Source organism: Cololabis saira, chromosome 16 (assembly GCF_033807715.1).
Source record: "Cololabis saira isolate AMF1-May2022 chromosome 16, fColSai1.1, whole genome shotgun sequence".
Taxonomy (NCBI): Eukaryota; Metazoa; Chordata; class Actinopteri; order Beloniformes; family Belonidae; genus Cololabis; species Cololabis saira.
This window is the reverse complement of record NC_084602.1, coordinates 32809779-32832422: the sequence shown is the minus strand read 5'-3', so window position 1 is coordinate 32832422 and position 22644 is coordinate 32809779. Positions and strand designations below refer to the sequence as shown.

At 42.6% G+C, this 22644-nt stretch overlaps 1 protein-coding gene across 7 annotated transcripts; it reads left to right on the top strand.

The window, feature by feature from the left end:
* The first annotated feature begins 1743 nt into the window (after positions 1-1743).
* On the top strand, positions 1744-22644 carry LOC133461871 (SCAN domain-containing protein 3-like). Of its 7 annotated transcripts, XM_061742854.1 has the most exons (15): positions 1744-1961; positions 3449-3493; positions 6624-8031; positions 8982-9040; positions 9118-9294; positions 9486-9549; positions 9746-9948; positions 10285-10384; positions 10467-10525; positions 10614-10790; positions 10979-11042; positions 11236-11444; positions 12186-12292; positions 17856-18310; positions 18536-22644. In XM_061742854.1, exons 2-15 carry the CDS (start codon positions 3455-3457, stop codon positions 18541-18543), a joined length of 3129 nt encoding a protein of 1042 aa, XP_061598838.1. In that variant the 5' UTR covers positions 1744-1961; positions 3449-3454; the 3' UTR covers positions 18544-22644. The 7 variants fall into 7 exon arrangements, with proteins under 7 accessions (XP_061598838.1, XP_061598837.1, XP_061598834.1 ...); XM_061742853.1 differs by lacking the exons at positions 17856-18310; positions 18536-22644 and adding an exon at positions 14002-15931 and having other exon boundaries at positions 6624-6789; XM_061742850.1 differs by lacking the exons at positions 17856-18310; positions 18536-22644 and adding an exon at positions 14002-15931 and having other exon boundaries at positions 10473-10525.

The window sequence follows — 22644 nt, the reverse complement described above, 5'->3', positions numbered from 1 at the left end:
AGCTAAGAGAGAGTATCACACAAAAGTGGTACAAGGACTTTCTCTGGCTACATTATGATGCAGTGCAGAAAGAGGGGGGTTTGTGTTTTGATTGCAATGTACTTTACCAGGACAAAGTCCCACCAGAGAGCACCTTTATCACTTCTGGATTTAAAAATAGGAAAAAAGCTTTTGAAAAATGTAAAGCCCATGATAAGAGTCATACACACCATCGTGCTGTTTCTATGACTGCACAGGAAAGTCACCCTGTAGGTGCACAGTCGTCCAGAGCTCTGGCAAATCACCAAGCAAAATAAAAGGCACTGTCCGTAGAAAATTGCAAGTTCAATCAAATATTTGGCACGGCAGGGACAAACCATGAGAGGACATGAGGATGATGACAGTAATTTGTATCAACTCTTGAAAGAGATTATTATGATTATTGTTTTTGTTGTTGTTTGTAGCATCTCCAACTCCTTGCTGCAGCGATGAAAGAGGTTTTCAGATCATTTTTTACGAAAGTAATCCAAAAGTACCACATTAGTTTACACGTTTAGGGAAAAATAAGAATTTGTGGGCTTTTATCCTACACGTCTGAAATGTGACTCTGCTACCACACATAAAAAGGTTGGAAACCACAAATTTACATTCAGAGAAATCCCTGGTATTTACAGCCCCTTTTTTATGGCTATTTACATTCATTTATTATTATACATTAACATGTTTTTCTTTTAACTTGAATGTATTAGTCCTTGTGTAAAGCTTTTATCTAATGAACTAAATCCTATTACTGTAATTTATTTATTTACTACTACTGTTACCACTAGTACTCATTCTTTCTTTGTGTCATATCTAAAGGTCCATAGGTAGTACCGAAACCTATAGAGAGTTTTATTTTTTAATGTATTTGTATTTTTTTTATCGATAAAAAAAATACAAATACATTTAAAATTAAAAAAGTTAAATAAAAAAAGGTAAAATAAAGCGAGCGAGTCTACGATCAGAATCAGAATCAGAAATCAGAATCAGAAAAGGGTTTATAGCCAAGTTTTCACACGAGGAATTTGTTATGGTGATTGGTGCACCACAATACAATTATAAAAGCAAATATGTAAGAGACAAAATGAGATGAAATGTACCGGGGCCTTGTTGACGAGGACAACTGCAGACGGGAAAAAACTGTTCTTGTGGCGTGAGGTTTTGGTCCTGATGGACTGCAGCCTCCTGCCAGAGGGAAGAGTCTGGAACAGTTTGTGTTCCAGTTAAAATGCCTAAAAAATAGGCATTTCAACTTTTTCTAGGCATTTTAACTTTTTCTAAGCCATGATTTAATAAAGGCGTTTTAAATTTTTCTAACTTCTTGAGTGCCTCGGTTTTTCTAAATTGTTTTTGAATCTTTCGGATCCCCATGCCGAAGAGCACCTGAAGTATACTTTTCTTACACCCAGCAGCACTCCATGCGTTTGTAGTTGCCTCTTTTTTGTATTTTTGAAAATGAGGTCAAACAATACATTAGAACCATTAGTCTCTCCACCAATGCAAAGGCCATCAAGACCTTAAGTTTATGTCCCTTTTCAATGTATTTTTGTAGTTCATTGTTTCATTGTGTCCTGATTTTCCGCCGATGAGTGTATGTCTCCCCCTGGCGGTTGGATTGTGCTGTTTGCATCTTGTCTTTCAATAAAGAAAAAAAAAAAAAAAAAAAAGAGTCTACGATGACGTCATATTTCTGCGACTGTTTACAAGCGACGCCGTAGCGCTGTTTCCAATACATGCAGTGTGTGATAAGCGGTTAAAGATAATACATCCATGGTGATAAGTCACGATCTCTCAGTCTTAACAACAACTCATTCGTTTTTTTTCTTCCATTCTCTTTGTAGAATTAGATTGGCTGAACAAAAGTTTTCAGACTAGGAATGCACTTTCTCTTCAAAGTCATTTTTTAGAGAAGACCAAGGAGCGGCACAATACGAGGGAACAAGGTACAGTTTTTCTACTATTCTTTTCTTTCTTGTTATTAATCTGATCATAACAGCACTCATTATGCGTTGCCTGTTTAAGCATTTGAGACTATAGTTGATATCCTAATTAAAGGACTCTTAAAGAAATAGAAATAACGTTTTTAACTCTGTTATTTGTCGTGTGTGTGTGTGTGTGTGTGTGTGTGTGTGTGTGTGTGTGTGTGTGTGTGTGTGTGTGTGTGTGTGTGTGTGTGTGTGTGTGTGTGTGTGTGTGTGTGTGTGTGTGTGTGTGTGTGTGTGTGTGTGTGTGTGTGTGTGTGTGTGTGTTATTGCGTGTTATTGCGTGTTATTGCATAGCTATCTTTGTGAGCACCAGGGTGAGTTTTTAATCTTTGGAGTGAGGACCATTTTACAAAGTGAGGACATTTAGGCTGGTCCTCACTTTATTTTCACTGTAATGGCCTCCAGAGGCTGTTTATAGGTGTCTATAGGTATCCCTTCTTATTTGGGAAACGTGTTGCCACATGTAAATACTACCAGAGATACCAGTGCATCAGGACTTTTACAGATTGGTGTGGAGCAAAGAACCCGAGAACCTTAGGTCTGTGTTTTTTTGTATGCATGCAGAGGTGGACAGAGTACTCGACCCCAGTACTTGAATAAGAGTACAAATACTACTGGTCAAAATTGAATCCGTTACAAGTAAAAGTAGCTCAGTCAAAATATTACTCGAGTAAGAGTAGAAAAGTACTTGCTTTTAAAGGTACTTAAGTATCCAAAAGTAAATGCTTTTAAATTTACTTTAAGTAAAAGTAAGAGTAAGAGTAAATTTCTTATTTTCCACATCAGTAAATTACTATATTTTTCATAAATTAATTTAAGGAACTTTTAACTCTTGTTTCTGAGAATTAAATCTTTGAAACCAGCTGCACTGATGTGCTGCTTTTAGAACCACAATGTTATATAAAACCTGAAGAAGAAAAAAGAGCAGACCTGAAAGTAACGAGTACTTTTCAGCCTTCCTAGAAATTTACTCGAGTAAAAGTAAAAATATTTGTCTTGGAAATGTATTCAAGTAAGAGTAATAAGTACCAAAGAAATCTAATACTCAAGTAAAGTACAAATCCTCTGGATATGTACTTAAGTACAGTACTCAAGTAAATTTACTCCGTTACTGTCCACCACTGTATGCATGTGATGGGAGTGTTCAAGATTATCAGCCTCACGAATGACAAACTCAATCAGTTTGCCAAACTGTTGGGCTGTGATAGTCAAACCTCTTCAAAATGTTCCTTTCCAGCAACAAAAAACAAACTGCTGAGTCTCTGTTATTTATATTTAAGTATACTGTAAACTGTTAAGGGTTAATATATTTAATTTCAAGTCTAAGTTTGCTGTTGCAATAGAAAAAGCTGTTCTTTAATGTTGTTTACTATTTTGTATACATTGCTCAAAAGATAACATGAAATAATGAATAATACCAATCTTCTCTTTGGTATTATTTCCAGGAAGAGATGGCTGTGAGGCCAATACAGGCTGTGACGCCAATACAGGTATGTGCCTTTATGAAATCTTTACTCTATCCTGATGTAGACCCTAAACTAGAACAGTTGGTTGTTATAATTCAGCGTTGAAGGTTTTTTTTTTTTTAAAGAGACTTTTAAATTGAAACAAACTGACAACAGATACCCTAATACAAACAGGATTTCACATCTGGAATAATAAGTTAACGATGGGAAAAATGATAAATTCTTATATCCAATGCGATCTTCATGTGAGTACTTTGTCTGGATTCATGCAATTCTCAAGCTTAGGCTAAATAGATTACTACACATGGCTGTCAGGCTAGCTATATTGATTCACCTATACTTGAAGTTACATTTTCTAAGGCAGTGATTCTTAACCATAGGGCCGCGGCCCACACTTGGGCCGCGAGCGCCATCTAGTGGGCCGCGAAAAAAAATCAGTTTTGTACGTGTGGGCCGCGGGGGCCGCGGGACTGCATAGCAACTCCCGACCAAATGAGGAGAAGAAGACACTCAGCTAGCTGTACGTGTAATAGTAAGAGAAATGGTGTGTATTTATAGTGAAAATCCTTCATTTTGCACAGAGTAGGTTTAGATCCGCCAGGATCAGGGATCGATTACTTGGGTCTGCGCCCAGAGCGAGCGAGCGCGGCGTGTTCATTCATCCCGACGCGTCCCCGCGGCCGGGGAGGTCGGTGCCGCTCGGGCGGTGGGCTCCATCGTTACTGCTGAAGGATTGTACATGTAGATGTGTGGGCTGGACTGTTGTTCGGGCTCGCAAAAGCATCGGAAAGTGACACTGCTGCAGCGGCCAGGGAGCTGCGGGCCCTGCCCGTGTCAGCTGATCAGGCTCGGATGAAATCCGACACGCGCAGTCCTGACAACTTATTAATGTAAATAAAACTTAGTAAGTTACTTAGTAAGTAATTAGCTTGACTCTTACAGAGATGAGAAGCTAAATAAAACTAAATATCGTTCCAGGCTCATCAATGAGCACCTTCTCATGAGAACCTGACACCATTCAGCCCAGATTTAAAGTCCTGGCAGGAGAAATTAGAGCTCAGTTCTCTCACTGAACGACAGAAAGTGGGGACATATAAGATTATAAGGGGAAGAAAGAGAAACTGCAAAACTGTTCAATTGTTAAGATGTGTTTATATTCATTTATTATAAAAATGTGTTGAGACAATTAACAAAGAAAAGGGGAAATTCAAACTGCTGGTAAAGAAATAAAATAAGATAGCATTTGAAAAATAAAATAAAATCTATTTTATTTTTAAGAGAAAAAAATATGTGTAATTGAAGTTACACATGTTAATGGGCAAATACCGGTATGTACTTTTTTAATATAACAGTCAGATGCAGATGTTGATACAACTAGGAGGTTACTTGAATATATATATATATATATATATATATATATATATATATATATATATATATTTATTTATTGTGATGTTCTGGACCTTCGCTTGAGTACATTTTCTCTAAATGGACCTCTTAAAGTTGAATACCCCTGCTATACAGTGTTTATATTTAATGGGCCCCGGGCCACTCTGTACTGAAAAAATTGGGCCCCAAGGTCAGAAAGGTTAAGAACCCCTGTTCTAAGGGGTGAGGTAACAAGCTGACTGAATGGGATGCTCACCGCAAGCCATTCTGCTTCCTCATCTTGGTCAATAACTTTAATTTACGAATCCTGACAGCAAAAAAATACATTGTTCCAATTTTGCTATGTCCATCTTTAGGGAAGTAAATGTAATGAATTGGATATTATGAATTATGAAATGTCAAAAATTAGTTCACACACGCTTATTCATTTCCATGTCAAGAGCTGAATGGGAATATAAAACCACTTGTGTATATATGGTTTATATTTAGTGTGCAGACATTAAAGTGGTTTGATCTTCTCAGTGATCTCTTGTGAAGACAGCAAATAAGTGTATTTCCAAAAATGTCAGAATTATTCCTTTAAGGTAGACTAACACTCACATGTTAGTTAACCTATGTTGATGTAATACGAGTGTTGGGCTTTTACAGTGGACTGTAATTACTGTCTGCTCATTCTGTACTCACGTGTTGCAACAGATAGTAAACACATGTAGTAAACACATGTCAAAAGTCTATGTGCATGCACACACACTGCTGCATAAGTGTTTTTGCCTCACAGGTTGTGAATACAGGCTACATGACCCTGGCAGACACTGAAATGTTCCTCCCTTCCTTCCTACCTTTTTGAATGATATAATATTCCATAGTTAGGCTACTACTAATATTTTCTAGAAAACCTCAGCACACGGCAACAACCACCACTCATATGCAACATCATGGGTGACTGTAATGTCCAAGTAACCAACAATGGATCAAAAAACTATGCACAACTGCAAGTTGAAAGGATCAATTTCATGTCTTCTTACTCAGTGAGCAGGAGATACTGTAAATTCAGCTAAATTATGGTGGGGACTTAAGAAATACAAAATGGACAGCTCAAGTTTTAAACAATAAACGTGCTGAGTCAACTCTATGGTAATATTTGAGGGGATAGTTTCATGGCCCTTATTCATACATCCAAATTAATACAGATATAGAGCCGTTTCACTGTGCTAGATTAATACTAATTCCAAATAGCAGGCTAATTATATTTTTATGTAGCTTATTTGCAGATCTGAAAAACCATTGTATAAGTATTGATGGTATTCAGTGATGTTTGTCTTTTGACTGTGAGGGTAGAAAGGTAGTGGTACACTCGTAGTCACAATGTACGAAAGGTTTAAGTTACCAACAATTCAACATGATGTCTTCTGTGAGTCTTTTTCCAGCATGAGTAAAAATATACTCTTGAAGTTTTGTTATACATCCAAAAACAGTATGCTTGACATCTGCCTTTTCCAAACAAATGATTTTGAAATTTTCCAAACGATATTTTAATCTCAAGTGTTCACTATGGAACTGATGACTGTAGTCATGATGCTAAACATGGTAACGGTTGTTAATTTGTGAACTGCTCTGCTACAATACAAATTTACAATTGACTTCACTTCGTATCAGCGAGTGGGATAGTCCATTTTCAACATAATGATGGTTAAGTGGCTCTGTAAAGTTGGACTTGATAAGTTGAAATTGATGACTTTCTCATGGTTATGCTTTTCACTTACAGTTGGAGTGGAATGAGGATTCAGGGAGTGATTCTTCTGGGTCTGAATTATCCAGCTACACAGGATTGGATCCAGATTACAGTTCACCTCAGAATGCATCATCATCTAGTGATGAAGATTTGAAACGCCCAGGCACAAGTTTGAGTGAAGATGAAGATCAGCAAGGAGGCAAGTGTAACATTCAAGAACAAAATAACCCAATAACTTATGTGCAAAGACTAAATAAAAGACCAAAGAGGAACAAAAAAGTTGAAGTGACTGTAAAAACATGTACAAAAAGAGAAGAAAACAAACGAGCATGGGACAAAAGGCATTATTGCCTCTACTGTGGCCAATCACACCTAAAGATGGCGAGGCATTTGCAGAGAAAGCATTCAGACATCAAGAATGTAGCATATGCCTTCAGCTTCCCTTTAGGATCAAAAGAAAGAAAGGTTCTTTTGGAACAACTACGGAATAAAGGCGACTTCAAGCACAATACCAAAGTCCTGGAAAAAGGCAGAGGACAACTAGTGACATGGAAGCAGCCCTCTGATAAAGCTTCTGTTAAGGACTATTTGCCTTGCTCATTTTGTTTGGGAATGTTTTCTAAAAAGGATCTGTGGAGACATCAGTCCTTATGCAAAAGTGAAAAATCCTGTGTGATAGAAGAAGGAAAAAAGACAAGAGGAAGAGTACAAAGTCGTGCTGCACGCCTGCTTCCAATAGCGGCTTCTTCCGGCGGATGTCAGGGTATCATCAACAACATGCGACAAGATGATGTGTCCTTTCACATTAGGAGTGATTCTTTGATCTGCAGATATGGAGATTCACTGTACGCAAAACACAGCCGTGTGAAGTCTGGGGATCAGTACATTGCGCAAAGAATGAGGCAGCTTGGCCGATTTGTGTTGGTTGCCAAAGATGTGGACAAGACTGTGCAAAGTCTGGAAGATTTATGTGCACCATCAAAATTTCAGCTTGTCATCAGTGTAGCTAAGACTCTTACAAAGTTCAGTCCAGGCAAAAATGAGTATGGAAAACCTTCAACAGCAGTTAAAATTGGATTCTGTCTAAAAGGAGCAGTGGAGGTCCTGATTGGACAGGCTCTTATGAATGATGATGACCTGGCAGAGAAGAAGGCAAAAGAATTCTTGGAACTTTTGGAAAAAAACTGGAAGATGGCTCTGAGGGATTTTGACCAACAGTCCTCCTTTAACATGGGAACCAGCAAAGGGGTCTGTGGAGGATGTGGGGAGGCAGCGTTTGATGATGCGCTGGATGGCCTGCCTTCGTTTGGGCCGGAGGAAGATGATGAGGACTGGCACTTTGCTCTGCCGGTGGGCACTCTGGAGCAAGAGGGAGAAGAAAGCCGTGGGTCAGCCAACACCTCCCACTCTTCTCAAGACAACACACCAGAAAACAGCAGAGGTAGCTTCATGCGTACTATTCAGAATAAATTATGATCACAGATGCCATTTTACCAGTATTTGTCCACGATATTGCGTAATTGGTACGTTCTTGGGATCATGGCATCCCGGCATCCCGCCTCAGCTGATAGTTGTGGCATTTGTAAATGTACGGCGTACACAAATGACCACTTGACAGCAAATGTAACTTTCAAAACCTATTTATTGGCTTTTATCCCTGAACTTTTGAAGAACAATCCCTGAACAATAAATAAATGTTACTTCAACTTCAACTCTAACCAGTTGAAAATGTAAAAAATAGGGGTGTACATGGATCTATAAGTCTATGTGATGACATTAAAAGTATGACATGAATCTGGCTTCATTTCTCCACCTCACCGCCTGCGTCTCCAGTTCCCTATATCTTCAAAATGTTTGTGCGCGAGGGTCAGGGTTGGCGTCAAAGACACACACATTTTTCGGTTAGTTTTTTTTTTTTTAAATCCCAACCTTTGCGAGAGATTTAGAGGACAAATTACAGCGAAAGAGATGATTTACTTGTTCTTTGAAGAAAAAAAACTAAAGTTGGCGGGTATGTTGCGGTTGCAGAGTGGCGATATGAAGACCTGAAACATTACGATGAAGCTGAATCTGACCACAACAGCCTCAGGGTGATGAGGTGAAGTAAACAGGAAAATCATAGATCTCGACTGAACTGTCACAAAACATCTCAGTCAGATCCCATAGATTGACAATCCGCGTGTATTTGCATATTTGGGTCACTGTCTATCAAGGGTCAGCTGACGAGCTAAAAACATTCAGGGACCAACATGGTTACCATATGTAGGTTGTCATATTCTGCAATCTTCCAAGTCTGTCACACCTCGGCTCTCTGCCGCCCCTCACATGATGTTTTGCAGTTCTCAGGTTGCCCATATGATTATTAAAGAAATGTCTTTCTCTTTGTCGTAGCATCAGATGGTGGTGTCCAGAACCAGGCAGAGGAGACGGAAGACAGCGAACAGGGAGAAGTAAGGATTTGAATCTACTGTCAGTCATCTGCCCCTTTAAGTTTCGATCAGGTATTGATGACAAGTCTTTATTTCAGACGTCAATCACAGCTCCAGTGGAGGACAGAAATCCCCCTACGCTTCCTAGTGACAATATTAAAGACGAGCCCATTGATGACAATATTAAAGACGAGCCCATTGATGAAGGCTATGATGCCGCTTTGCTTCCTCAGAGCTCCATCAAGCAGATTAAAGAAGAGCCGGACCAACAGGAGGTGGGTAGGAGAAGGAAGGCTGATGATGATGATTTGTGATTCAATTGCATGTTGAATAATCTGAAAAGACTACTCAACTAGAGAATGATGATATATTACTGACAGCCCGTATTGTTACCATGTGAATAATAATGCTTATAACACAGAAATTACCCTTTAAAAGATTGCCTTTCTGTGTTTCATCATTTCAGGAAGAGCTTAAGATCAGCTCTGTCTACTCTGTAGGAGGAGCCACCACTCTTGCATCACCTTCAAGTGAGTCTTTTTATTGGTTTTTATTCTGCAAAAGGGGCGATGGTCACTTTTTAGAGCATCAGTAATAATGTGTACAAGTGAAGTACATAATAGCTGCCCGAATGACACATTCTTTCCACTTTTTTCTTTCTTTGCTAAAACAGAAATACGGTAATCTGAACAATTGCAAAAACCTATTTTTGTCCCCTCTGTGTAGCCCCAGCAGCTGTCCTAATTACAGCTCCAACTCAAACGACCATTTTTATCCCTGGCAGAGGAGCCCGGCTGCAGGCCATTTCTTCCCTTCCGATGAGACCCCCAGTGCCAATCACCACTTCACTTCCCACCCTGGCACCAATGCCGCCGCGGCCACCACAGCCCCCAGTCCCTGGTAGTGTCCGCTGCAGCGGCTGCTCTAAGGTACTTTGCAGCATTGTTGTTACGCAATAGTGCGTTTTCTGTCAAGTTAAAATCTGCAAGAGAGACTGAGGTTCAGGAGTTAGAGCAGTTACTTACCAGTTGGAAGGTCAGTAGTTTGATCTTTGGCCTCTCCATTTTTCCAAATGCATTTGTAAGTGTGCAAGTAGGTTTATTACAGAGAAAAGGCACTCTGTATACCAAATAAGACATTGCACAGACTAAGAGCTCCTGTAAGAATGTGTGTGAATGGATTAATGTAGCGTGTAGCATGAAAACACTTCACTGTGTAATTCTGAGACATTGTCTGTATTATTAAATGTTGGTTGTCTGTTCCAGGTTTTACGAAAAGGCCAAACAGCGTTCCAGAGAAAAGGATCAACGCAGCTCCTCTGCTCCACAGTCTGCCTGACGAGCCACCTTCCTCCAGCCACCAAGGGTCAGCCTGTTCTCACATGATGTTTTGCAGTTCTCAGGTTGCCCATATGGTTATTAAAGAAATGTCTTTCTCTTTGTCGTAGCATCAGACGGTGGTGTCCAGAACCAGGCAGAGCAGACAGAAGACAGCCAACAGAGAGAAGTAAGGATTTGAATCAGTCAGATAGATTTGTCAGTCATCAGCCCCTTTAAGTTTCGACCAGGTATTGATGACAAGTCTTTTATTTCAGACGTCAATCACAGCTCCAGTGGAGGACAGAAATCCCCCGACGCCTCCTAGTGACAATATTAAAGACGAGCCCATTGATGACAATATTAAAGACGAGCCCATTGATGAAGGCTTTGATGCCGCTTTGCTTCCTCAGAGCTCCATCAAGCAGATTAAAGAAGAGCCGGACCAACAGGAGGTGGGTAGGAGAAGGAAAGGCTGATGATGATGATTTGTGATTTTTATTGCATGTTGAATAATCTGAAAAGATTCAACTAGAGAATGATGATATATTACTGACAGCCCGTATTGTTACCATGTGAATAATAATGCTTATAACACAAATTACCCTTTGAAAGATTGCCTTTCTGTGTTTCATCATTTCAGGAAGAGCTTAAGATTAGCTCTGTCTACTCTGTAAGAGGAGCCACCACTCTTGCATCACCTTCAAGTGAGTCTTTTTACTGGTTTTTATTCCGCAAAAGGGGCGATGGTCACTTTTTAGAGCATCAGTAATAATGTGTACAAGTGAAGTACATAATAGCTGCCCGGATGACATATTCTTTCCACTTTTTTTCCTTTCTTTGCTAAAACAGAAATAATCTGAACAATTGCAAAAACCTATTTTTGTCCCCCCTGTGTAGCCCCAGCAGCTGTCCCAATTCCAGCTCCAGCTCCAACTCAAACGGCCATTTTTATCCCTGGCAGAGGAGCCGGGCTGCAGGCCATTTCTTCCCTTCCGATGAGACCCCCAGTGCCAATCACCACTTCACTTCCCACCCTGGCACCAATGCCGCCGCGGCCACCACAGCCCCCAGTCCCTGGTAGTGTCCGCTGCAGCGGCTGCTCTAAGGTACTTTGCAGCATTGTTGTTACGCAATAGTGCGTTTTCTGTCAAGTTAAAATCTGCAAGAGAGACTGAGGTTCAGGAGTTAGAGAAGTTACTTACCAGTTGGAAGGTCAGTAGTTTGATCTTTGGCCTCTCCATTTTTCCAAATGCATTTGTAAGTGTGCAAGTAGGTTTATTACAGAGAAAAGGCACTCTGTATACTAAATAAGACACTGCACAGACTAAGAGCTCCTTTGAGAATGTGTGGGAATGGATTAATGCAGCGTGTAGCATGTGTTGAAGAATAATATAAAATCCAGTTCAGGAATCCGCTGTGGGGTTGAGAGTTTTATTTCAGTAAGCCGGCGGTGAGCAGGACCAGCACAGATCGGGTCTGAAGTTGGTATGCTGACCCAGAGTGGTTTGACAACAGGGCTTTTATACAAAAAGTTCAAAGCACAGACGGCAAGAATCAACAAACCAAAGGTGAAAGACAGGAAGCAATTAAAAGCTATTTACAGTCAGATCTGATCGTTCAGTTTGGAACTACCCCATAGTCAGTCAGGAACTCCATCATATGGCATTTCCGTGGTTCAAGTCTTTGTTGAAGCGGGGGTATGAGGCTGAAGCTACTTGCAAGGTGTCGTCTCTGCAGGGATTTAGGAAGCTGGCACTTGCGTGACAATGTGTCTCAACACATGAAAACACTTCACTGTCTAATTCTGAGACATTGTCTGTATTATTAAATGTTGGTATCTGTTCCAGGTTTTGCTAAAAGGCCAAACGGCAATCCAGAGAAAAGGATCAACGCAGCTCTTCTGCTCCACAGTCTGCCTGATGGGCCACGTTCCTCCAGCCACCAAGTGCGACAGGTGAATTTCTGCAGCCATCTGAACATTTTACCTTTCCACTTCCAATAACCAAAAAATGTCATAAAATAAGAATAGCAAATTCTGCCATTTGCCCTGCGATTGTCATTTCAAGTGGACAGAATTCTGAATCTGAATCTACTTTTAAATGTATTTGCATTAGACATAGTTGGTCTCTGTTTAGTTTGCTGTGTTATTTAAAGGGGACCTATTATGGCAGTGATTCTTAACCATAGGGCCAAGACCTCCATAGGCCCAAGCTTGGGCCGCGAGCGCCCCCTAGAGGGCAGCAAGAAAATTCAGTTTTTTACGCGTGGGCTGCGAGGGCCCGCGGGACTGCATAGCAACTCCCGACCATGTGGTGGCGCTAATGCATTAGTCAGTTGTTACTCACTGCCACCCGGTGGAGGAGGGAACCAAGGGGAAGAAGACGGGGGAGCTCTATAAAAGAGGAGAATAATGCCGTGTTCCATTTACCTCGGACACTCAGCTAGCTGCACGTGTAATATTAAGGTGTGTATTTACGGAGAAGATCCTTTATTTTGCACAAAATAGGTTTAAATCCGCCAGGATAAGGGATCGTTTACTTGGTCTGCGCTCAGAGTCGGCTTGGATCCGCCAGTATCAAGGATTGATTACTTGTGGCGCTTTTCCACTAGTATCTACTCAGCCCGACTCGGCTCGTCGCGGCTACACCCGTTTTGTCCACGTTTGTTTTTCCACAGCCAGGTGAGAAGTGGGCGGGTTGGGGTGAAGCTGCTGTGACGTACTCTATTGCGCAACCCGTTTGTTTGTGTCGGCGCTAATCAGAAATCAGCTGGAGCCGCGAGCGGCTGAGAAGAAAAAAGAGCGCCTGTGGATCTGATCGTTCCTTATCACCCGTCTACATCCCTTTTTTAATTCTCTCGTCAGCCACCAGGTTTATGAACATCTGCACCTCAGAGTTGGATCACCAAACAGACGTTTGCGCTGTATAATAAAATCGCCGCGAGCCACCAGTCGCTCTCGCTCTGACTCCTGCTTCATGATTCAAACGTCTGACGGCCCCGCCCCCCGACCAATCAGTGGCGCGGAGGGTGGTGACGTCAGAAATAGTCCCGGCTCAGCCCGGTTAGAACCTCGACAGAATGGTTACAGAAAAAGTATCTGCTTGGCACGGCTCCACCCGCCTTGGCCCGCAGTGGAAAAGCGCAAGACGGGGGCGTGGCGGGTATAAGTATATTTTCTTTGTGTTCAAGAGTAAGCACGTGCATGTGCCGGAATTACTCAATGCTGACATGCGTTGTGCATGAGTGAATGGATTTTATTATATTTCGTTAAGGCAAAGACCATATTTGTTCATGTTAATTGTTTAGCTACTATGTATGTAGCAGTTTTTGTATTAAAAAGGTGAATTTCCCTGAGATAAAGTTAATTTTCACAAGACTTATTGAAGGTAATGAGCTAATAAGAAATTGTTTGTTGCTTGTAGGCTATATTATTTTGTAGCTTTATTAAGATTTTGGTTTGAATGTATATTACCATTTGTGTACTGCAGGTTAAACCTAAAGTAACTTAAGTGTGCAGTTTACAGATATGATTTAAAATATGGTTTAAACTTAACAGTTTGTGCAGAAGTGTTGATGTAAAATGTGATTTAAAAAGATAACTAAAAGCTCTGGTTTGAGGAAACACCGTATCACTGGCCTGATCATTTATCCTTTATTTTCCAGTGCACCATACGCCAACACGATGGAGAAATATCTAAAACGGAAAAATGAAGACGACAACCCCACCAAAAGTAAATTCATGCGCAAGTACAATCCGGACTTCATCAAATACGGCTTTGTAAACGGAGGTAGCGCGGCAGTGCCAAGAGCCAAGTGTGTGGAGTGTGGATTAACTCTATCCAACGAAGCACTGAAGCCCTCAAAACTACAGCGGCATCTAGAGAGCAAGCATCCGACGCTTGTAGGAAAGCCGGTGGAATTTTTCAAGAGAAAAGAAGATGGGTTGCAGATGGAGAAAAAATCTATCTCTATCGTGTCACTGACTGGTAACTCTAAATGTACATTGAAAGCTAGCTACCTCGTAGCCAGACGTGTGGCACAGAGTAAGAAAGCTTTCACCATAGCAAAGGAGTTGGTTCTGCCTTCTGCTGTTGATATGTGCCATGAGATGATCGGAGAGGCCGCTGCAAAAAGGTTGCTGACCATCCCACTCTCAAACGACACTGTGAGTCACCGTATCGTGGACATGGCCTCAGACATACAGCAACAACTCATTGAAAGAGTAAAAAGTAGCCCATTTTTCTCTTTGCAACTTGACGAGTCCACTGATGTCACGAATGCTACACTGCTGCTGGTTTTTGTTCGCTATTGCTGGGACAATAGTTTGCATGAAGACATACTGTTTTGTCGAGAGCTACCAACACAGACTACGGCTCAGGAATGTTTCCGCTGCATGGATAACTACTTCAGTGAGAACGGCATGGACTGGCAGAACTGTGTCGGGGTGTGCAGTGACGGTGCAGCATCAATGACTGGCAAGCATCACGGCGTCATCAGACAGATTCTGGATCGTGCACCAGAAGCTAAATGGACACACTGTTTTCTCCGCCGTGAAAGCCTTGCAGCAAAAAAGATGTCAGAGTTCCACGAGGTGATTGATGTAAGTGTGAAAACCATCAACTTGATTAAAAACAATGCTGTGAACTCCAGAAGTTTTGCTGAACTGTGTAAGGACATGGAAGCAGATCACATCCAGCTGCTCAATCACAGTGAAGTGAGATGGCTCTCAAGAGGACTGCTCCTCAACCGTCTGTTTGAACTGAGGAATGAGGTCTTCTCATTTCTCACCGAGAAAAAATATACTCTTGCACATCACTTTGCCAACACAAAGTTCACAGCAAAACTTGCCTACCTCTGTGACATTTTTTCACTACTGAACCAGCTGAACATCTCACTTCAAGGAAGAACCAGCAACATTTTTGTTGTTGCAAACAAAGTTAAAGCTTTCAAGAGGAAACTTGCTTTGTGGACCAAGAGGACCCAGGAAAAGAGAATGGACATGTTTCCACTTTTGTCGGACATTTTGGAAGAATTCCCCCATGTGAATATCAGTGACTCAGTCTCTCAGCACCTCTCACAACTGGCAGAGAAATTTGATGACTACTTTCCTGAGGATCCCAGAGAGGGACACATGTGGATTTTGGACCCATTTTCTGTGGATCCCACTGCAAATGATGTTGCTTTGCCCTCGCATTTGGAATCCCAGCTTCTGGAAGTTTCCACCGACAGCACTTTAAAGTTGCAGTGGGGCAAACTGGACCTGGGCTCCTTCTGGATTGCTGTCTCAAAGGAGTACCCATGTCTTGCACTGAGGGCTGTGAAACAACTCCTCCCATTCACAACAACGTACCTGTGTGAGTCAGGATTCTCCATCGTGGCCACAACTAAGACCAAAGCCCGAAACAGACTCAGAGCAACGCTGGAGGCTACTCTGAGAGTGAGCCTTTCCCCCATTCCACCCAGACTGGACCTGATTTTGTCTCAGAAGCAGGCCCAAGTGTCTCATTGAGAGGTGAAGATAAAAAGGAATTTTTTTAATTTTTTTTATATATATGTATATGAAAGAAAATAAAGATTATTCTGGTTCTGCCATGCACAAATATAGTTTAATTTGCACTTTATTTCAATTTTATTTACAGTTTATTTATTTAATTTAAAAACATTATTTTGAATGTATTTATTTTACTTTTTATTAATAATAATGGCTTGGTTTTATATAGCGCCCTTCAAGGCACCCAGAGCGCTTTTTACAGAGATCATTATTCATTCATACACATTCTCACCGGTGGTGGTAGCTACGTTTGTAGCCACAGTTGCCCTGCAGACTGACAGACACATTCACACAGTGCAAGGTGGGTAAGGTGTCTTGCCCAAGGACTCTACGACAGTAACTGGGACGGAGCGGGATTCCAACCGCTGACCTTCCGATCATTGGACGACCCGCTCTACTGCCATCCATTGATTGATTTATATGTATATATATATTTTTTTTATTATTCTGAGTCCTTCCTTTTTCATTTAAGTAAAATCTAATTATTGATCGTTTTTTATTAATAAGCCTGAACTCATTGATTTGTCCTATAAATCAAGCTTGACGTGTGCATGTTAACATTGACATGTTTCATAAAAGTCTGTGATGATCATTTTATTTGACAAGGTTTTTGCTTGGGCCCTGGGCCGCTCTGTACTGAAAAAATTGGGCCTCAACGTCAGAAAGGTTAAGAACCCCTGCTTTAAAGGAGACCTATTATGGCATCTAAAACCTACTTTAAACAGGCCTTGAATGTCTTAAAAACAAGCTTTTGATTGTTTTTGTTAAATGAATTAGAAATTCAGCCTCTGAACCATGTATTTATCTTCCCATTCTCTAACCTCATTATCTATGTGGGATTCTGAGTGGATGGGCGGCTATGATAATGAGGCTCTGTGCTGATTGGCTGCCTGACGCGATACACCGCTACGGAAAAATGGCGGAAGCTCCGGCCGGCAGAGTTGTTGTTGTTGTTCCGGCCAGAGGTAGTTGTGGGCGTGGTTTCACGCATCGGAGGCCAACCGATGTAAATCGCTCCTGTCGTTACGTAACGACGGGAGCAGAATCTTATTGGCTCGTAGATCCACATCACACTGGACGGCTCATCCGGGCGGCTGTACAGACACTGCAGAATTTGGTTGCTTTCCTCCTTCTCTGAGTTGGCAGGCTGAGGGGAGACCACTTTATATATGTTAAAGCAAGAAAAAACATGTTTTTCATAATAGGTCCCCTTTAAATGTTTTTAATGTACTGACCTCTTATGTTTATCGACTATGTTTTGTGGTTGTCTAATACGAACCTATACGAATATGAGAGATGTTAGAACAACTCACAATGCACATCTGGATCTCTTAAGCTGCAGCTTTAGCCAACACTGTTTTACAGATGCAGGGCATGTCTGAAACACACAGACAAACACAGCTGACCCACAGTGCAGCAGTGCATTACAAATATGTGGTCTACTTACATCTGAAAATATTAATAAAAGTAATACAAATGATCAGGTATCAGTGGCTGACGAGAACGGTTAGTTTGACTAGTTTTCCATTTAAAGGAAGATATCTTAACCCCTTACTAATGAGCACATGGTGGGACAGATCATCATACAGTAAAGGCATCTAAAGCCGGACATTAGAGAATCATCCTGAGAATCATCCGAGAGGCTCTTTACCTCTGGGTCCACCAGGCACGACGGCTGCAGCGGTCAAACTGCCCAACCAGGTATCGTGAATCCCAGCCAGGTCTCACCAGAAGCACCGTGCTGCGCTTTAAAGGCGTCCCAGAACCAACTCTTTGCTCTCCTCTGCTAGAGATATGAGACTTGTATTTTTGGCCAGTTTACCCATAGCAGATGAAGCTGGCAGGAAGATGGGAACAATAGTCAAATCTGTTCCACTATAGAAAATAATAATAATCTTGGTACATTGAATGATATTCACTGTTGCATAATAGTATTTATAGTTAATTCTGCACTTCTGCTGGATAGCTCCTCGCAGCCCGACCAACCATCCACGTCGCCGGCACAGTCAACAAATCCTCAGGAGGAAATTCAGCCATGCGTGGGCGTCCCAGCCCGCCTGACCGGACGCCATTTCCTGGGCAAGAAGGACACCAAGTCGGACTGCAAGGTCTGCTCACAACGCAAGAGGAAGGGGGCTGAGGAAGAGGAGGCAGAGGGTAAAAAGCGGAAGATGGAAGAGAATGATGATCCAGAGAGAAAGGAGGGAGCAGAGGAGGAAGTGGAGGAGAAAGGAACAGCTCTCAGCGAGGAGACGAAAGAAGAGGACCAGCCTGAAATGAAGGATTGTGTTACTACAAAAAGGCAGACGCGCTATTACTGTAAGACGTGTTCAGGAGAGCCCCACCTCTGCCCCGTGCCATGTTTTGAACTCTACCACACTCGACTGATCTACAAGACGGTTCCAGAGCTGGAAATGCAAAGTGAGTGTCCAAAATAATCAAAAAGATTACATATATGACTCTTTAAACTTGTAGCAAATAAAGTTTGGCAGTTTCTAATCTTTGGAAGTTTGTGCATATTGTGTCAATAAGTTAATTTTAATGGTGTTTTAGTCAAAATAAAAACAATGTGTTGACATGAGTTGTTGAAATGTGTGCCAACTTCTGAAGCGGGTTGAGTGTGTCACCCGGTTTTTCTCTCCACAGCCTCCTGATCTGCTGCTACGAGACGTCGTCCTCTGCCTGCCCAACGACGCTGTAGCAAGGCTAGTGCTACGGGGGTCACCCGACAGGACACAGGGTTTAGCGCAGAAACTCTTTATTTCACCCAGACACACGTGCACCAGCAGAGCCCTCTCCCAGCAGACCTCTTGCTGGTGTGCAGCCAATTCTTATGTAGCCAGGCAGGGTGGAGAGGTTGATTCAAACTTCAAACTTTATTTATTTATATAGCACCGAATCATGCAATATAAATGCAACACATGGTGCTTTACATACAAAATAAAATAACAATCAGAAATACAATTTAAAACATCCCATACGACCCCACCCCCCACGCGTACACACACCCTCACTCACACTCATATACATGTGCATACACTCACACGCCCACACACACACACAAACACAGTAAGTGGACTGGTGACATGGCTTGGCACTAACGATCCAGGTGAGGAAAACACTACCTGTGGGTGGCCGTCCACACCGAGAGGCTCCACCGACCACGACCACAGGGAGCATCGCCACAGAGACCCCCCTAACCCGGAGAGACCAGGGGCCTGTACTACGAAGCAAGTTCAACATACCCAGGATATCTTTTCCTTATCCAGATTCACTAACCCGGACAATTGCAATCACGCTAAGCGGTCACACGACGGTGGTTATCAACTCGGTATATCAACCCAGGTTTCTCCAATCTGGATATGAGCGCGTGCACATAAAAGGGGCGGTGTTTTCAGCGCATGACCAATCGCAAGCATGGAGAAGTCCGCTGTCAGAGCCGCTTATTTCAGTAGCGAAGAGCAAACAATAATTTTACGGAAATATGATGAGTATAGGCATATAATACAGGCAAAAAGCAACACAGTTGCAGCTGCAAAATGCAGGAAAGACAGCTGGCAAAAGATCGCTGACTGTATAAATGCGTAAGTTCATAGGGATATAAACATCACTGCCCCATCATTAGGGCATAAGTAGATCTGACTATAATTACAGTTGTCTATTCTGTTAAATGCATGTGTTGCTAAGATGTATTCATATGGCGTGTATGACAATTGTAGCCTCATCCCTTCAGCTGCAACCCCAGCGGAGTGAAACGCACATGGGAGCAAATAAAAAATAAATATAAAAACATAATTCAAAGCGGTAAGTAGGCTCACTTTCATATCTTAGAAGTACAAAAAGTACAAGGCTTTAGTGTTTCTATCACTCTCTGTTTTAGGATGATATCAGTATACAAAAGCACAATGAAATAGCATTGACATTACTTGCAGCAAACAGAAAAAAAAAATGACAAGAAGAAGATCGGAGGGATCCTCTCACGATCCGCGCACCGAGCTCCACTGGATTCTCTTCGAAAGGGCATGCCATTTTCCAAGAGAGCTGATTGGTCAGTGGGCGGTGCTTTTATACCCGGCGATCTGTATCTCGAACATAACCTGCTCCGGAGCAGGTTAGCTGTTCAGCATAAGTTACCATGGCGATGTACCCCGGTAAGAAGTGAACCACCGTCGTAGTCCTGAAAACCCAGGGTTAAACCTGAAGTTACCTCGCTAACCCCAAATCCCGCTTCGTAGTACAGGCCCCAGGACAGACCCCACACAGAAGGTGGAGTCCCACCCCCAGCTACCCAGGCCTGAGGGACCCCCATGACGACACCCCCATGGGCAGAGCAGGCACACCTCCCAGTGTGGACGACCCCCCTGAGGAAACACTGGAGCTAAAAATTAAAAGAAAGTAAAAAATGCCTAAAAGTGTAAAATTTTAGGGAAATCTATACAAAACTTAAGATGAATAATAAATAACATAAAATACAAAGTCACTAAAATGGATTAAAGGTTTAAAGATAATAAAAAAGCTAAATAAGTAAATACAATAAATACCTGAAAAGACTAGGTAAATGAGATCAGATAAAAGCCAAGCTAAAAAGGTGTGTCTTGAGCCTCCTTTTAAAAATATCATTGGGCACACCTGTGCCCAATCAGCTGAGTGGCTGCTCCTCCACCCTGCCACAGACGCAATTTAAAAACCACGGGGGTTAAATGTTTGTGTTCACACCTACACTACTCGGTCTGCTTTTAATAAATATATTTCTGTATTTTTATAATTAAGTAGAGATTCCAGTATTTAAAATCCACTCTGCAGGAACAGATTTGCATGGTTTTTTATCTATTTTTCTTGGAGAGTATTTTGTTGTCGACAACAGACAAAGTTTAAATACTTCTGGTGCTTCACTATCCTACAGATGGTACTGTAACACGATAACAAAAATACAAAATCAAAAATAAACATGTCAGAATACACAACTGTGTAACTGATGAACCTTAGATGGCGCCGCCTATGGCCGCCACGGTTTTTCGCTCTCTGTTTTTCTTCTGCTTTTTGTTTATTTTTCCTATTTTCTGCTGCCCCTCACGGGTCACCTTCAGCAGAGAAGAGCTATTTAATATTAGGAAGTCTTCTCCCGGCACATCTTGCCCAATTTTCTCCGATCCGGACAGCTTAAAGGAGATTCTGATCGGAGCAGCAGCCGCTGTTTACCGGCTCTACAGGAGACGCAAGCGGGGGAAGCGCGCCGGAGCCCTCGTGCGTCTGAGAGAGAGAGGATTCCGAACCGCGCTCCCCTCCATTCACCTGGGAAACGTCCGATCCCTTACAAATAAAATAGATGAGCTTCTTATGCTCATCACAAGGACCCGGGATTTTAGCAGATCTGCCGCCTTTTGCTTCTCGGAAACCTGGCTCAGTGATCTCGTCCCGGACAGCGCAGTACGGCTGCCGGGATTCCAGCTCATCCGAGCGGATCGCTGCAAGGAATCATCAGGGAAACGAAAAGGCGGCGGGGTCTGCCTCTATATAAACGAAGGTTGGTGCACAGATGCCACAGTGCTAAAAGTTTCTTGCAGTCCTCACTTAGAGACACTTTTTGTGAACTGCAAACCATTTTATTCACCGCGGGAGTTTTCATCCTTTGTTCTGGTCGGCGTTTACATTCCACCCGACGCGTGTGTGGCTGAAGCCACTCAGTGTCTCGCCGATCAGATAACAGACCTGGAGAAAAAACTCCCGAACTCATTTTTTATTGTTTTGGGGGACTTTAACAAAGCAAACCTCACTCACGAACTCCCGAAATTCAAACAACACGTCACGTGTCCCACCAGGGACACGCGGACTCTGGACCATTGTTACACCGTCATAAAAAATGCATACCGCTCTGTTCCCCGCGCAGCTCTTGGTCACTCTGACCATTGTCTGCTCCACCTCATCCCTACCTACAGGCAGAAATTAAAGACCTCGAAGCCTGTAGTTAATACTGTTAAAAAGTGGACTGAGGAGTCAAAGCTGGAGCTTCAGGACTGTTTTCAGATCACCGACTGGAGTGTCTTTGAAGCTGCGGCCTCAGATCTCCATGAACTGACTGATACTGTTACATCCTATATCAGTTTCTGCGAGGACATGTGTGTGCAGACCAAGACGTTCTGCACATACAATAACAACAAATCCTGGTTCACTCCGACCCTCAGAAAACTACGCAAAGACAAGGAGGTTGCCTACAGGAGCGGCGACCGAGCCCTGTTCAGGCAGGCCAAAAACACACTGACAAGAGAAATCAGGAAGGCGAAGCGATCCTACGGCGAACGGCTGCAGAATCGCCTCTCTGCCAACCCTGACCCCTCGTCTGTGTGGAGAGGCCTGCAGAACATCACTGGGTTCAAAAGACCAGCTCCACGCCCTGCAGGCAACCGCAAACTCGCCAACCAGCTGAACAACTTCTACTGCCGGTTCGACTCATCATCATCACCATCATCATCATCACCATCATCATCACCTTCATCATCTTCATCATCATCACCATCATCACCTTCATCATCATCACCTTCATCATCATCATCACCTTCATCATCATCACCTTCATCATCACCACCTCCCCCCCCCTCACCCTCCCCCCCTGCGGCTCCACCATCACCATCCCCCTCCTCCCCCCCTGCGGCTACACCTCCACCATCCCCCCCCTCCCCCCCCACTGCCCACCTTTTCACACCTCACCTCAGCCAACCCCCCCCACCTCTGTCTACCCCCCTCCCCCCACCCAAGAC